This window comes from Larus michahellis, chromosome 1, assembly GCF_964199755.1.
Source record: "Larus michahellis chromosome 1, bLarMic1.1, whole genome shotgun sequence".
In the NCBI taxonomy this organism is placed as follows: Eukaryota; Metazoa; Chordata; class Aves; order Charadriiformes; family Laridae; genus Larus; species Larus michahellis.
Window position 1 is genome coordinate 99,039,597 of NC_133896.1, and position 15,948 is coordinate 99,055,544.

A 15,948-nucleotide genomic window follows, 5' to 3' on the forward strand; every position below is an offset into this window, starting at 1 on the left:
GAGAGATGGTAACTAACAGGCCGGGCTGTGAACTCGAGCAGCACTCCTTCTGCTGCTCATGGCACGATTACGAAGCAGAGATTAAAGGACACAGTACCTTCTGTGGCTGTGAACAGATTCAGCAGAGGCCTTCTCTCAAAGGTCACAAGCTCCTAAGTGCGTGAGACACTTTTAAAAGCAGACGTGGGCGCCCTTGACAGTGGCACGCAGCCTCCCTGTACCACAGTCCCTTCTCTTGCCCTAGGTCCGTGATTTTTCTCTTGTTTTAGTGTGGAGGTTTTTTTTTTTTAAGGGAGGGGAGGTAAGGCACACAGAATACTTATGAAAGGAATTAGTGTTTTATTCCATTTCCACTTTTGCAACAGGAAAATTATTCAAAAAAATTTAGACGTACCATTGTATACTTGACCTAAATTCTTCAGTGCTGCTCCTACATGTTGTGAGACTTGAAATAACTCCTAAGTGTGTAAAATTTTGAACATGAAACATGAAAACTGATAAGCCTATTCACGCACTGCAGCGTTTACTTTCTGCAAATGAAGCTGACAGATTTTCTGATGCTTTGTTTTCTATTGACAATAAGTCAAGACACCACAGAAACGGGGGCTTGAAAGGGGAAGAGACATTTCATGTCACATAAGAGTCTGTGAACTTTTGCGTGGAAGCGTGGGGTAGGCAGGAGTGCAATTGTGGCCTAACATTAGGTAGATGTTTCTGCTAAAATGTTTAGCATTAAAGGAGTTTTTAATTTAAGCTTTCTATTAAATCATAATTTTAAAAATGTAAATCAGTGTTTTGATGCCTTCTAGCTTTGCACATTAGTCTCAGTACCTAGATAAAACCAATAAGTGGGTTTAAACAAACTCCAAACTCCTAAAAAGTGCCCTGTACTCTATCACAAACCAAGTATCAAACTGTTATGAATACGCTGCGCTAAATTGATTGCTTTTTCAGGATAGCTAAAAAAGGTATATAAAACCTAAGCCAAGCCATTCAGCCCACACACATGGCCCACAAACAGACTTTAGCACCACATTCTACCTGCTCAAGCTTTTTGTTGGCTCAAGATCTCACTTTTTACTCATCCAAAGCTTCATTTAAGACAAGAGAAATATTGTCTGAATTAAGGGCTGAGTACGAAATGAGTATGGACCCTTACTTCTGGCCAGACATTAGTACCCTGCAATTTCTTTGCCATTGCAATTTTAAACCACTACGCTATCTGTTGTTTGAAACTCATCTCACTACAAGTTTCCTAGGAAACATATTTAGGAGCACACATACATTAATAAGAACGCAGCCTCAGGCAAGTTTGGTTTTGGATGATGGAATAGCACTGCCCCTCCATTTGCTTACGTTCACCAAACCTGTTACTGAAACAGATCCAGAGCTCAGGGGAAAGAATGAAAGGTCTGTGCTGCGTGTTCTTCGTTCACGCCACACCTTTGCCTTTGTTCAGAAAGCCGGTGAACCTTATTACTTCTGAAAGTATGTTTTCTTTTTTCTGAGCTTCAAGTGGATGGCAGTTATGACAAAACCTGTCAGGGTTGCTGCTGTGCCAGTAACCACGTAGGCAATTCCCAGGAATGGGTTACTTCCTCCGCTCCATACCACGGTTGAAAGAATCACATGCTTCCTCCCCTTGAATTTGGTAACAGGGAAATCTGATAGAAGGATGTTAAGGTTTCACTAACAAAGTTAGCGTTATTTCCAGGAGGAAAAAAAAAAGTAGTAGTAAATGCTCAAAAACCTTACCAAGGCATTGTCTGCAGTTCTGCATTTGCTACAAAAATTCCTTTAACTGACCTGTGATGTCCCTACTATTCTGGGTCCAAAAACCCAGTAGCAGCTGGTGGTAAAAAAATCCAGTTATTTTAGATACAGTCTGTGAGAACGTGGAAGTACTTTTCTTTACATTATATATTTCAGATTCTAATTTATGTAACTGCAATTGTGTTAATTTGCTATGAAAAATCAGATGAAAATGAGCCTTTTGGGCAGCTTATCATGGTGATACTCCACATATTCTCACTGAGGGGAAGTGCTCACCTCTACCTAATGTTGCATACCCAGAATGTTGTATGATTTTACTTTTCATCTCCCCACGTGGCAGCTTTCAGAACAGAAGTGTGCTACAACATTTAAAATCATAGCTCTATCGGCTGAGAAAGAAGAGAAATTTATAGTCATCTTGACATAACTCCTGCTGACAAAACAAGTGCTTTAGTCAGCAAAGTTCACGCTGTTCAGCGTGAGAGGGCATTTTCACCAGCACAAAAGTTTCTGTCAGCACATGGCCCAAATGCGCCAGAGGGAATCTGCTGACACAGGCATCCCACGCAGCTCTCAACGGCAGGGATACCTCTGGCACTTCCTGCACCCCAGTCAGGGTGTCTACACATCTGATTAGACCACTATTAAATATTTCAACTAAAACAACATCTTCAACCATCTCTTCAGGTTCCTACTCTTCAGTGTTACCCTTTGTGTAAAGCTCCCATGTGCTGTCTCCAGACAAAAGTACCCCCTCAGAAGTCAAATCCACAGTCACGTGCTGCCATTTGAGTAACGTGTCTTAACTCCATCCGCTCGGGCTAAAGAAAATGCACTCGTAGTGTCTCATCAACCTCAAAACTAGGTCTTTTCATGGTGATTTAGTTTGGGGTGTGTTGCTCAGTTTCTTTGCCATTTTCCTATACAAACCTCATCCACTTCCATCTCACTGTAACTATCTAATAGTCTTGGATAGTATGAAAGGATACTATAGGAAATACGAAAAGTGTAATTGCCTGCTGGGAGACCATCCGCAAACTGCCTTATCCGTCTGACGCGACGGTAAAGATTTCTGAATGTAGCAAAGGCTGACACTCGCATCCAGATAATGAAGTCATCATTTACATAACCGTTGTTCCTTTCATCTTCCTCGTCTAACAGATATACTGGCTTCTGCCAGTAAGGAGGTCTTGCTGTCCCTGATGGGAAAGAACAAAACCAGGAAAGACAAACTGTCAGTAAAAATAGTGGTTGGAGACTAATTTCTGGGCCTACTCACAACAAACACAGAATACGAGATACACAAAAGACAGAAGACTCTGTCCAGTATTGAAAAATTATATATGCTAGGTAACACTTTTCACCCAAGCATCTCCACTCACCTCAAACATGAATGAACAGAGCCTAACAGTACCCAGGGGTTGCTACACGTTAGAAACTTCAAGCACAGGAGAAACAAAGTGACTCGCACAAATGAAAATACGGTTTATTCTGGATTCTTGCCTCTTCAGCAAGTAACACGCTCGCTATAATGAGGAGCTTGCCTTTATTTCTATACATTAATTTGTTCCTGTACAACCAGAAAGGCACCTTTTTGCAGTCTAATGGCACAGCCTATGATATTTAGAATCTGTCATATGAAAACTACTTAGATAACTAACTCTTGCGTATTGCATCCAGCACAGCATTGCCCTGACCCAGAAGAGGGAGCTTTTAGTCCCACTTCAATACAGATCAACTGTAACAAGGAAAACAGCCCTAGGAAACAGCTGTTTGAAAGAACTAGTGAGGATGGCAGCCTCACTTGTCTCACAACTGCCTAAGAATGCCTTCATGCAAAGGCATGAAGAAGGAAAGCCATGACATGCAGTTCTCCTCATAGATGTTTTCAATATGAAAAAATAAAGTGACTGCACCCTTGCTTCCTCCAGACAGATTAAGCGTTACAAGAAACTATACAGAAGTGTGTTGACGTGGGCTAACTTCAGTCTTCCAAAACCACTTTCTCCCAATTTCTATGGTCAGTGATAAAAAGAAACAGTGATATTTTGGCTAAATCTGTCTTCTGCTCTCAGTCACCCTCTAAAGTTGCTTCTCCAACCTGCTTTGGGAGGTATTTCTCCCAAAGGCAATTCATCTGAGAATGTGAGACCTTCACACACAGCGGGGAGGCAGGGAAGCCATTGAAAAATAAGGAATACCAGTGGAACCATTCTTACCTGCAAATGCAGAAGAGAGATTGTATGATTTTGGATTGCGAAATTTCACATTTTTATCTGTCCACCAACTGTTTCCAGTCTTCAGCAGTGGTACTTCAATAACAGATGAGTTAAGATTGTAAAAAAGATCAATAGTATCTGCAGGGAATACAGGAAGTAATATGTATGAGTAAAAGACAGTCATTCTAATTGCCAGCATGACTAACAAAAACTGTCACATTGAAGCATGTGACTAGAAAAAAGAATATTCAAAAGTGAATAGAAAACAAAAAAAACCCAGCACAGTGTACACTCCACAAGAAGAATAAAGGTTCCCGAGCCTTAGAACTTCTTAAGTTTTAAAGACTGAACATACTCCTAACCAATAATCCCTTTGAATCCCTGCATAGAAATATATGCAAGTGTCTCATGTCCATAAACTCCTGTGTGACTAACTTCTTTGCAAATCACTTTTGGAGCTTTCTAGGTAGCTACAGAAATTACTCTCCTAGTTAGCTTTCCCTAGCATTTTTTTGACAGTTGTCCTAAACTGATTGCTTTGCTATATATAACGTGTTTTCAGGGAACAGGGGAGAGGTGAAAGCACATCAAGGGATTCCGCGATCCTCTGGAGAAAATTTGCTTTGGTTTTATGCTAATTAGACCATGTCTACCAACTTGGACATGAACACTTCCTTCAATGAAAAAACATGTAGTTAAAATTGTGCTTAACCGTGCCATCCTGTTTCAGTGTGCAAAAAGCACTCGGGTTTATCCATTTTATTTTCCTAGTTAGAGTAATTTAACACAAGGCAAAAACATTATAGGTCTGTGTAAACACCTAGGCAGCCAATGAGATGATGGCCAGGGATAGTTAGATGATATAGGTGGGGACAGGCTGCTTTTTAGGAAACATGAAAACCACAATTCAACTGCATGAGCAACAATGAAAACATAACATTTTAAAATCCTGCTACAAAACCTGTGTTTACACAGCTCCTTAAGGCTCAGACACTTCTGAGTAAGTGATCATTCTCTGCACCCCACTATGTCCCCAGCTGTTTGTGACTGGTTTATTAACAGGAGTTGATATTCTCTGAGTTCTGCCTGCATAACTGCTTGTCTGACTGCTCCCTTACCTTCTAGCTTGGGCTAAAAACCTTTCCCATGGCAGGAACTTGGCCATCTTCCTCATTTTACAAACAAGGTTAGAGAGCAATTAGACAACCAGCTGAACTGTCAAAAGTGAATGGGAAGCACCCTCTTCCACAGCAGCGGGACAGAGATGACCTACCAGAGTTGGGATTCAGACATCACCCCTTTCCCCCACATCACCAGCAGCTGGAACATTTAATCACATTGTGCAGTAAGGACTGATGCAAAGGCAGACGCCGGGAGGTTTACCCTCAGCATTTTAAAATCTTACAATCCCTAGTTCTCTGCAACCACACAGATCCAAAGGTCCAAAACAATGTGAAGAACATGCTACCTCCTTCTAAGCACACCACTGTTCTCCCATCACTGTACAAGAAAGTATTTTTTAGCAAGGAAGTACACTAAATCTGTTGTATCATCATTTTTTATTTCACCAGGGACTCGATTCCTCAGTCCTGTTGTATATTCACGTTGAAGAACGACCTAGTAAATGAAAAATCTTCCTCAGTTTCAAAATGAGGGGCAAGTTACTAAACAGTAGGAAACAGAGCCCCATATTCACCACAGTAGCACTGCCAAAGAAAACCTTTTGTGGGAGAAAGACAGAGATCTTGCAAGTATCAGGACTCAGTTGCATTTGGGTAACGGAATAGTTTCAAGTGGAAATTAGTAAGCAGATGTGGAAGGTACCTACTTACCATTGAACATGCTGTTGGCAATAGCACCGCATGGAGCCATGGGCGTCCCATTTCGGTAGGTGGTGAAGGGCGCGCAGTAGCTCTTCTGAATCTGCATTCAAGGTCACAGAACAATCAGGCACAGAACCTGGGGGTTTTGTTTTGGTTTGCTGGTGTTAATGTTCTCCTCCCATTCCTTCTTCTGAAAAGCCACTGAATAATTAACTCTCCGGTACCTTTTGGTCACATTAGAGATGCATCCAAATGAATGGGTTTGTATTTGAAGAACACCTTCTGTATCACAGTAAGTAAACTTAAGGTCTTCACTGAATTCTGTGCTGTGGACTTGCAAACTCCAGACCACAAAAACTCATTTGGGGATCTGCTATTGTAACATAGCTATGTTAAAACGTTCCCATGAAGCCTTGGCTTACCCTTAGAACATCTTATTTCTCCTTCTTTTTAATTTTGACCTGGACTGCTTCACTGGTGGAGGACAGCAGATGCAGTTAGCCATATTACTGCAGTTTTGTGTGTGTAAGTCTTGAAGTACGAAGACACAGCATGAAAAAAAAAAGCCCATCTCAAATTTATCACATTTCTCCTATCCCAGTTCATAAGAAACCATAAATCTTCAGATTTAAACACAGAAACATTTTCAAATAACTCTAAAAAGCTCTGTATCTGGTTGGCACAAAAGCCAAAAGCAGTTGCACCTGGATGCAAACAAACAAGTTGAGTGGACACCTGGAGAAGCAGATGTATGGGGAACATGTCTTGAGAGTTACAAGAGCATTTTATAAAAACAACAGGTTATTATTGCACAACCATCATATGTACTGAGAGGACAGTGCGTGGACTGTGTGTATATTAAGAAGTGCTACTTTTAAGCCAAAAAAGGCATGTTTTAGATTTGTAAGTAATAAAACTGAACGCAATGATTGCATTCTCCAGTTTCCTTACGCAGGTGATGCTGTCTAGCCTCCTCTTTAGACCTCTAAATTGCATACTTCAGAATGCTACATGATCATCTGTTTCACCGTAAACCTTTTCCTGCTTCTTGTCTGCTTCCAAAGCCAGATGGGAAAATGAAAGACTTAGAATAACTTAATTCCCTAAACCTATAATAAACACAGAGCTTTAAAAATTTCTGGCTAAGATGACTGAAAACACTAGGAGGAAAAGCTTTCTGTAAATTCATTTGAAAAAGACAATGTATTTTTAATCAGCATCTCTACAAGGCACAAGTTTGAGAATTGCAACATTAGACTGACATCTTTTATTTATCTCCTCAATCTTCCTCTCTTATTAACTTATTAGACATAATGGTCCTAACAATCACAAAAGCTGAGAACAAACGCTGAAAATATGTACCTTCTTATTATTCCCTAGAGCCATCTTAACACACTTAACAGTTCCGCCTAGTTAGCTCTCCATATGGTCAAAGATGCACCTGATGGAAATACCGACAGTCTCATAATATAAAGAAGAAAACTTACATTTACATTTCGACCCAGCAATTGCGCGTCACTTCTTGATATCACATATCGACGGTGGTTTTGATAGAAGTTTTGCAGACCATAGTACATAAAAACATCACCCTAGAATTCAAGGATAAATCCCTTCAATAAGATGAGTTCATGCAGACAAATAGAAATCCTATTACTTGCTAAAAAAGAGAGAGGAAGAGAGTTCTCAATTCATATTTAAGTGTTGGTAACTACAACCTAAGCGATTACTTCAGAAGACAACTCTAAGCAATTACTTCAGCGGACACTGGCTAGAATCTAGTCTTTACCCCAGCTGAAAGTTTTAGCATTTTGGCACAAAATTAAGCATACTTTAAATCACCAATTGAAACCTAAAATAAAAAACCCCGATTATCATTTTACTCAAGATGGCACGGCTGGTCATGAACCTACAATGACTATGACTAATTTTGTGAAGACAAGACACTAATTTTCCATAAAAGAACGCACACAAAAAACTTCAAAAAGTACCCATTAGCTCCTAATTCCTTCAGATTTTTTGAAAAAGAAGGCTGCTTCTCGTCAATTATTTGAACGCTTTGGGAAGTTTAGTCCTGTAATTAAAAGGAGAATGCTAGGCAGGCAAATGCAAGTAAAAAAAGAGGGTTATTAAACTATTAAAAAACATTATTCTGTTGAGTAAACTTATCATCTCAAACATCACTGTAATGTGAAGAATTACAGAGTATTCTCACAGCCTCTTCAATACTGAGTAACCCCAAAGTGACTTTACAATTTAAATTGCACTGTGATTTTAAGGGATCATTCATGCGGTACTAAGCATAAGATCTCTTTGGCGGAACATGAAGCATTTTAACAGTCGCAGCAACATGACCCCAGTAGTTTAGGACAGGAAATGAAGGATACTTTTCCCAAATGAAACTGCAGAATGACATTGCTAGACTTTAATTATTCCAAGGACCTTGGGGATTAACCGCATATCCCTTGTAAAAAAGACTACAGGGGTTTACTTAGGACAAGTGGTCAGAGCTTCAGATTTCCTTCTCATTTGAGAGCTTAGCAGCACAGTAACAACTAAGCCCGGGTCAAGGGCAGGAGTTTGCTACTAACTCAGAGAGAGAGAGAGAGAGATACAGAGAGAAGCCACCTCCACAATCAAACACCATTTCCATCCCCATCTTCTCCTTGGACATCTCCCAACCAAGGGCAGAGATAGCCTGACGTTGACTACATTTAACACGTACCAACACGAACTGCAAAGGCAAAAGTGTAAAATTTTGAATATTTCATGTTTTTAAAAAGTACAAAGAAAATTTAGTCAGGAGCTCTACAGAGCAGAATTAGTGTATTTTATCATGCAGGGATATAAGTGACTGGAGGTACTAAGAAACTTCAGCTGGTTTCTCGCATACACTTACCAATATATCTTCCTTTAGCATGAAATTAACAGAACAGTGGCATTCCTTATTCCAATTAGAGGAATTTTCCCGGAGTTTTGAACAATCTGAGCATTTATCTGAATAATCAATCTGTCAGAGAAGTGAACATGCAGAGATATTGTAATAAAGAACATGCACACAGGAAAAAGTTACTGGTTTAGCTCCAGGGCTTCTCAGAGCGCTTCTCTTCTAAGTGACTCCGGACTGCCAGAAACATTGCAAAAATTCAACAGAGACAGAGAACCAGGACTTGGCCTCAATGAACATTCACGAATTTTATCCCTAGTTTAAAGCTGGTTTAGAGCCTTTTGATGACTGCTGCAGAATTTTCACATCTGCTCCTCGGCAAAGGAGCGCTGAGTGAAGAACACTTCTGCAGCTTGGTCTGGCTGACCAAGTAATGCTTGACAAATCCCCACACGCATTATGGCCCACCGCTCTTGATCAGCCAGGATGTGGCACTGAGCATTGGCTTCAACCAGGAGTCCATTAACTTCACCACAAGTCTAACCAACCTTGCCTCCAGGAGGTATTTAAATATAAGGGCTGCCTGCATTTTAAGATTTTTGCCCCAGCAAACATGTGTGTTCTTCTAGTACCAAACACTGTCAAAGGGCTTAGTTTATTTCCCTTCAAAAACCCAGGAAATAATGACAACATTTCAGGTATTACCAGCCAGTGGCAGTAATTACCACCCATTTTTCAGATATTACCACCCAGTTAACCACCCAGTGCTTGGATTTTATCAGTGACCAACTATCTCTGAGGATTTTCACAGGAACACTAGCTGCTGGACACATATCCAGGGCATGAAGCTGTTCCTATCATCTTTAACCAGAAGCAAAAACTCAAAGTCTTTTCCCTCCTTCCCATCCCAGTTTCTTCTTCATAGAATAGCTAAGAACAACACTACCCCCAAACAAACCTGGATTTCTCTGACGCTCTTTGCGGACAGTATGAGGCAGACTCCCACAGAAAGGCAGAACCCGCCTATGAGAAAGAAGCTGGAGAGAACAGACTCAATGGTAAGTTGGGGCTTCCAAGCTGGTAGCTTCTGTTGTTTGAACGCACTGTTATCCGGGCATCTGGAAGGACGCACCTCTCCTTCTTGTGGAGAAAGACTCGTCTTGTTTTTCATTTTCTTCTTGGTGAGAGGAAAGAATAATATACTTGTGCTGGAGAGCGTTTAAACTGAAACACTGTCCTTACTGTTGTGAGACTGTATTGTTTGTTCAAACTTGCATTATGGCCAGGAATTACTTATTAACTAGATCTCTCTCTTCCTCATTTTCTATATTTGTGCCTGGATCCCCATGATCAGTGTGTACCAATCAAACAATTGTGTACTTTGGTCAGGGTGTCCAGTTTGTGGCTCCTGGAAAAGCTTAAATATATGCTTTTTCCTGCACCACAATTCAGTAGGATATTTTATGTCTTATTAATTTGCAGGGATACCGTCAGCTATACTGGAATTTCTGTGTAATCTCAGACGCATTATTTCTTCTCCCTTCACTTCCATAGCTGCCCAGCTAACAGGCATGGCGTACAATGAAAGGAGCTCTACTCCAATTGCACTGGATGCCACTGGGGAGTACTGCAGGGGCTGAGACAGCACTGGACAGAAAACATTGCTTTGGAAGACAAAACCAATTTTCTTAACCTACTACATTCATTGCTGTTGATTCAGATTCAATTTAAAGTCGTAAAAAGGTGACCTGTTTTTTATCACAAAAGGGCAACTAATTCTCAGAACGTCTGATTTGGATCAATGGCTTTCCAAGATGATGACGATTTGCTCACCTCTGTTCATCTTGTCCTCTGAAAAAAAATCCATCCATTCCCTACTAACCACAATGACAAAAGAATCACCCAGAGATCATCTCCTTTTAATTTAAATGGACAAACAGAAGAATATTTTTTGCACACTTCAACAGTTTAACCAAAATAAAGTCTCGATATACAGTAAATTTATCATGTAATACCAAAAAAATAGCATTTGGCCAGCTCTAGAAGAGACAGGTGAAAAATACCGTTTGACAAATTACCAACATTCATACATTTTCAAAGACCCTCGAAGGCAAGAACTAGATTACCGCTCTCATGAGAGAAGTAAACATCTCCTTTGGGACAGCAGAGAGAGATAACAGAGAACTGAGTTGTACAAAGAGTTTCACACCCACGTTTGCTCATCTTCAAAGTCTTAAAAGTAACATATAGTAGTAAATCTATCAGGTGAATGCAATGTAACTCTAATTTCAGTATCACATTGTTCCTGTAATGAAAACCATACTAAAATCACAAACAAAACTTCTGTTTTATTATTAGAAGAAAAGGAGACTCAGAAACAGTTGCAACATGCATTCTTTCTGTATTGATAGACCTCTGAAAAGTCAAAATTCTTGATTCCATCACCTGTTAATGACTTGCCAATTGCAGACAGGATAATATTAAAATGCAGCTGAAAATTACTTCCTTGTTGGTAAAACCATTAAAAGAGTCCGAGCTTCACAGTCCCCTCTCTGCACAGCTTTATAATACTCATCTCCAGTAGGTCAATTGTTTCTTTCTTTATCTGAAGAAAACAAAAATCAAAGAAATCATCAAAAGTTACTGATAATGCTTTGGCTAAATACCTTTTTTTCTTTACTCAGGCACCTTACTATAGGACTAGACATGAATCATACAAGGTCCTGGGCTCTAGAATGATTCCATTTTATAAAATATCTAGCATTTGCTCTGCAATCCTAAAGTACAACTACGGCTCGTGAAGTTCCATCTAACATGGCTACAGAAAAGTTGTCACTGGTATGGCGTGGATAAAGCATGCCACAGCAAGGGGGGGTCCATCCTGGGCAGCAAAATCCTACAGGACTTTCCAGAGTATCGACCGGTATCAAGTGATCCAAAGGCAGTACTGCACTGCAACAGCCACAGCGCTGTCTGTGTCTGAGACACCTGAATGAAAGTGAGCATGAAGGTCAGGTCTACAGGTGTTGCATGCAAAGTACTTTGGTTTATAACACGGATATGGCTGTAGCTTATTACTTATCTAAAAATAAAAGACAAAGGTACTTAAGAGTAAATATTGACTACATACTTCAGCAGGAACACAAGATTCTCTATCATTGTGGTTCGTTCAGAGTCTCCTTACAGCTTCCTCTTTCCACTTGCGAATAACTTTACTGCAGGTTTTGTCTTGGGATTATATCCATCTGTGCCTCCACTTTGCACAGGAATAAATGATGTGAGAAAGTCTGATGACTCTCTATTCCACACTGGATGTGGTATGCGAGGGTGAAAACAGTTGTCTTTCTATCACAAGACCATTTCTTACAAACGTTTTTAGTTTCACGAAGCTCGAAACTTAAACTTTCTGTATTTTCAAACTTACTCAAGGCTCAGTGTTTGTATTGTTTGCAGACAATACAATATTGGTTTTTGTTGAAAAAACTGCATTTGAATCTTACAAACAAGCAATCTGAGGAGACAAGACAGCTCTCTATTGCCATCACTCTACACACAAAGCTTTCAAAGTGGGAAGCTTGTCCTTTGGTCAGATCAGAAAGTATACAATCAATTTTTATTTAACCCTTTAAGCTTTGGTATAACCAAGTGTGCCAAGACAGAGACTGATAAACTCATTCACCCCACCTCTGGGTTCTCTATGAGCTTTCTTTTTATTTTCTTCTCTCCATTGTTTGGGATGAATAAAGTGGGAGACACAGAAAGAGAAAAGAAATCCAACAGCATTAACTAATGAGATGTTAAGGTTAGTGAAAGAGCAATGGATGAGGGCACTGTCCATTATGTGGATATGATGGGATACAGGACTGTCACGTGGGAAGATTCATGTGTTTTTAAATTCATATATATATCAGAATATACCACTGTGTACATAATTCTCCACTGAACATCTGGTAAGTACAAAAACAGCAAGTAGAATGAACATGTGCTTCCACCTGCTCTTGCTTCCTGGTGTAATTACAATGAAATCTAGTAATGCAGTACCTTAAATATGCAAAGAAATTATGGACAACTGAAGTTTGTACTGAAAATGGGTCAGTATGCTTCATTTCCCATTTTAAGGGTAGAATTTTGCCTCCACAACTAATATGGGATGAAAGAAACGAGTACATCAAACTACCAATGCGCTAAATTATGTTTTCAGTACTGTAATTCCTTTCTTCTTTGAGAAAACTTATGACTAGTCTTAGCATGTGTTTGACAATTTTTATACAAGTAGGAGCGTAATATCCTCTGCTTACGAAGGTTGTATTCCATATTTCAAGTCTGCAAGTTGCCAAAACATCCCCTTGGTTTCTACTGTGTTAAGATGCCTTACCTCAAAAACATTATTTGGGCATATTTTATATTTTTTTAAATATATTTTATTTTTTTTACTGACATTCCTTACAAATAACTTTCAGGAATCTGCCTGCTGTCTGCAGCAGGACAAATAGCTGCAAGATGCTCCACTTACGTAGCTCAAGATGCCAAAAACCTTTCTGTATGTTGTGTCACCTGTATAAAATGCAGTTTTGAAGACTCTTCTGAAATCACATATTCACTATTCTGTAATCACACATCTATTCCTTGTGCTAATGCTATCTATGAAGGTGTAACATTCTTTCTTACTTGGTTTCAACTTGAACTAAGCCTTAACATCTTGATGTTAAGATAGCCTTAAGATTTTCCCTTGATAAAATACAGCTGGATTCACAAATTTTGGCCCATGTTCCTAGACAGACATGCAGAAATGCTGTGATGCTACCTACAGGGAGCTGACAGGGATAGCTCAGGTTTGCAATAGCCCAAAATCAAATATTAGCAACATAATCTTCAGTTTTTTGAGGTGGATCACCTATAGTCTACTGCATGTATATTTACTTCAGCTGACTTAAAAAAAATCCATCCCACTGCAATAAGCACCTTTTATACTACTGTCTTGTGCTAATATGTCCATGAATTCATGTTATCCCTTCTTTAAAAAAACTTACAGGTAAGTGCAAGCACTGTACAAAAAAAACCACAAGAGGGAGCCTCCTTGCCTCAAAAAGCAAAGCTGGTTTGTTTTTTTTTTTTTGCTACTTCATTTCTGCAAAGTATATTTTTTGCGGGGCACTTTACCCAAGATTATTAGGAACGTGTATCTTTGTGTATGTGGGACTGTAAAATACAGCACATTCAAATATACAGACAAGTGCAGAGAAGGATTAATGACTGACAATTTGTTTCACTTGTGAAACAGCTTAATGTTTATATGCACAGAAAGTTCTTTATCCCTGGAGATTCCGCATATCGGCCTGCTCTAAATGTGCAGAAAAATAGGAACACCGTGCAGGAAACTGGGAGCTTTTTAATAATGACTGGTGGAGGAATCTGCCTCTTCCACTCTCTGCTAGCTAAATACCAGCTGATGCCCCAGAGCATCTGGTAAACACGCCTTGTCACAGCAGTAAATGTGAAAACTGGATTATCGAATTGAAAAGAATGGGGAATTATCTTAAAAGGAGTCTTCAACTGATGGATAGCTCTACACAATTTGCATCCTACCTCTTGCCAAAAAAACACACACACACCCAAAAAACCTGTAGATTTACGCACAAGAAGTTCTGTTACTCTCAGATGGAGACAAATAAATGCTTCTCCCAAGTTTTATTTAGTGTTTGAGGAAACTTTTGCACAAAGTCCTCTTACTGAGAGAACTTGATAGGAACAGGTAGAATAACCTTCTAGCATAAACAGGAGAAATTCACAGCACAGCCATAGATCTCACACCTGTGACTTGCAACAAAAAGGGAAAAAAGTCTTCCTCAGGAGGTAATTTTGAGACCTGAGAGTCCAGACTTACTAGTGAAATGTTGACTTCTTTGTGTTTCTAGACCACTGAAGTCAGTTTTACAGAAATAAAACCTTACGGACCAAGATCTGGACGCTAGAATCAGAAGTTATGAATACACAGAATATAATATATACAGGTGCTTATACAGTACCTCAGGGATATCCATCATTCTCCTTAGTTTCTGATCTCTCCAGTTCCAATCCAGAATCATATATTTTGTGGAGTTCAAGCACAGGCCATCTAAAAAGACAACATAAATTTTACTACCGAGACAATATAACATGTGCTTATCAAAATGATTTTTGGCTTTTACATCTTTTGCTGTCTGTTCCAAGGAAACTGATCTTTGAACACTTAAGTACTACATTCGCTGGTTGGAAAACTAATGCAGTGACACTGCAAACCCCCTTAACCACATAATCCCATGCCTTTTTGGAAGATAAACACAAAAGCAGAACAACTACTGTTGCCAGGCTTGTCAAGAGCTAACATCCTGCCAGAAAATAATTCCTCAAGCTTCCTCCTGTTGAAACCACAGGAGTTGAATTTCCACAGCTGATGAGGAGCTGGTAGTTACAAGGACCCTAGCCTGAAAAATCCTGTTAATGGGAACTGACAGTGTTTTGCAATTTACAGGACTGGGTGCTATGTGAATGTGAATCAGGTCAGTGGTGCTGCTGAAGAATTCCTTTATCCTCCAAACAAATGGTGGTGAAAGAAGAAAAGATCCTTTCTGAACTGACCCTCCAGCTCTTGCCTATTTTTTCTCTGGTCTTCTACACGATGTCCACAATTTTTCATATCAGTTTTGACTCCTCTCCATTCTCTAGTGACCTGGCACTGCAACATTAAGGTGTAAGAAAAGGACTAGACTTTAGGATAAGATGATACACCTTGTGCCCCTGCTATAAACTGCCCCATCTAACGTGGCAATGTGCTGATATGCTGAGCAGTAATGACTTAATGTTGGTGTATAGGGCACAGGAAGAAACAAAATTATGTTATTCCTGTACCCTCTTTTGGAAGGAGTGGTAGAGTCCCTATTCACAGCCAGTCTCTGACAAAAAGAAAACAGAGTCAGAGAAAAGCAGTGTTTAGAAAGAGGAATGGAAAGAATCACCTTATCATCTTGTTATTTTGTTGTTTGTTTTTCTTTGTATGCATAATGTCTATTGAGCAAGAAAAACTACTCAAAATTTGTGAAAAGGAGATTTATACAGCATAATTAATTTCATTACAGGCAAATCAGAAATAAAATCAAATCAGCAAGCAGATCTTTTATTCACCGCTCACAAAAGTTTACCCCAAGCTCAGAGTGACATATGATACAGTGACTTCTGCCATTATTTCCTCTTGATTTACTTGCAGTGTTTG

General features: G+C 39.6%; 2 protein-coding genes across 4 annotated transcripts in view; both read right to left on the reverse strand.

The window, feature by feature from the left end:
* Positions 1-289: 289 nt before the first annotated feature.
* LOC141746647 (cell cycle control protein 50C-like) lies at positions 290-9,928 on the reverse strand. The gene is made up of 7 exons (XM_074595565.1): positions 9,658-9,928; positions 8,712-8,822; positions 7,303-7,404; positions 5,825-5,915; positions 3,993-4,130; positions 2,763-2,972; positions 290-1,664 (listed from the first exon to the last, which is right to left on the reverse strand). The coding sequence occupies exons 1-7, from the start codon at positions 9,868-9,870 to the stop codon at positions 1,477-1,479; spliced, it is 1,053 nt and encodes a 350-aa protein (XP_074451666.1). The 5' UTR covers positions 9,871-9,928; the 3' UTR covers positions 290-1,476.
* Positions 9,929-10,597: 669 nt separating this feature from the next.
* CMSS1 (cms1 ribosomal small subunit homolog) overlaps positions 10,598-15,948 on the reverse strand; it is a 243,138-nt gene continuing 237,787 nt past the window's right edge. For all 3 annotated transcript variants that reach the window (XM_074595537.1, XM_074595554.1, XM_074595545.1), the window contains exons 9-10: positions 14,726-14,814; positions 10,598-11,304 (exon numbers count right to left, since the gene is read on the reverse strand). In XM_074595537.1, coding sequence (XP_074451638.1) covers positions 11,221-11,304; positions 14,726-14,814 — 173 coding nt within the window. In that variant the 3' untranslated portion in view covers positions 10,598-11,220. The remainder of the gene's footprint in view (positions 11,305-14,725; positions 14,815-15,948) is intronic.

Bases quoted from the DNA above. Each gene is read 5' to 3' on its own strand.
- LOC141746647 (XM_074595565.1), bottom strand. From the start codon at position 9,870: ATGAAAAACAAGACGAGTCTTTCTCCACAAGAAGGAGAGGTGCGTCCT. The intron at 7,405-8,711 runs GTAAGTGTATGC...CTTGAATTCTAG, and splicing joins TGCTAAAGGAAGATATATTG to GGTGATGTTTTTATGTACTA. The intron at 4,131-5,824 runs GTAAGTAGGTAC...TATTCCCTGCAG, and splicing joins TGCCAACAGCATGTTCAATG to ATACTATTGATCTTTTTTAC.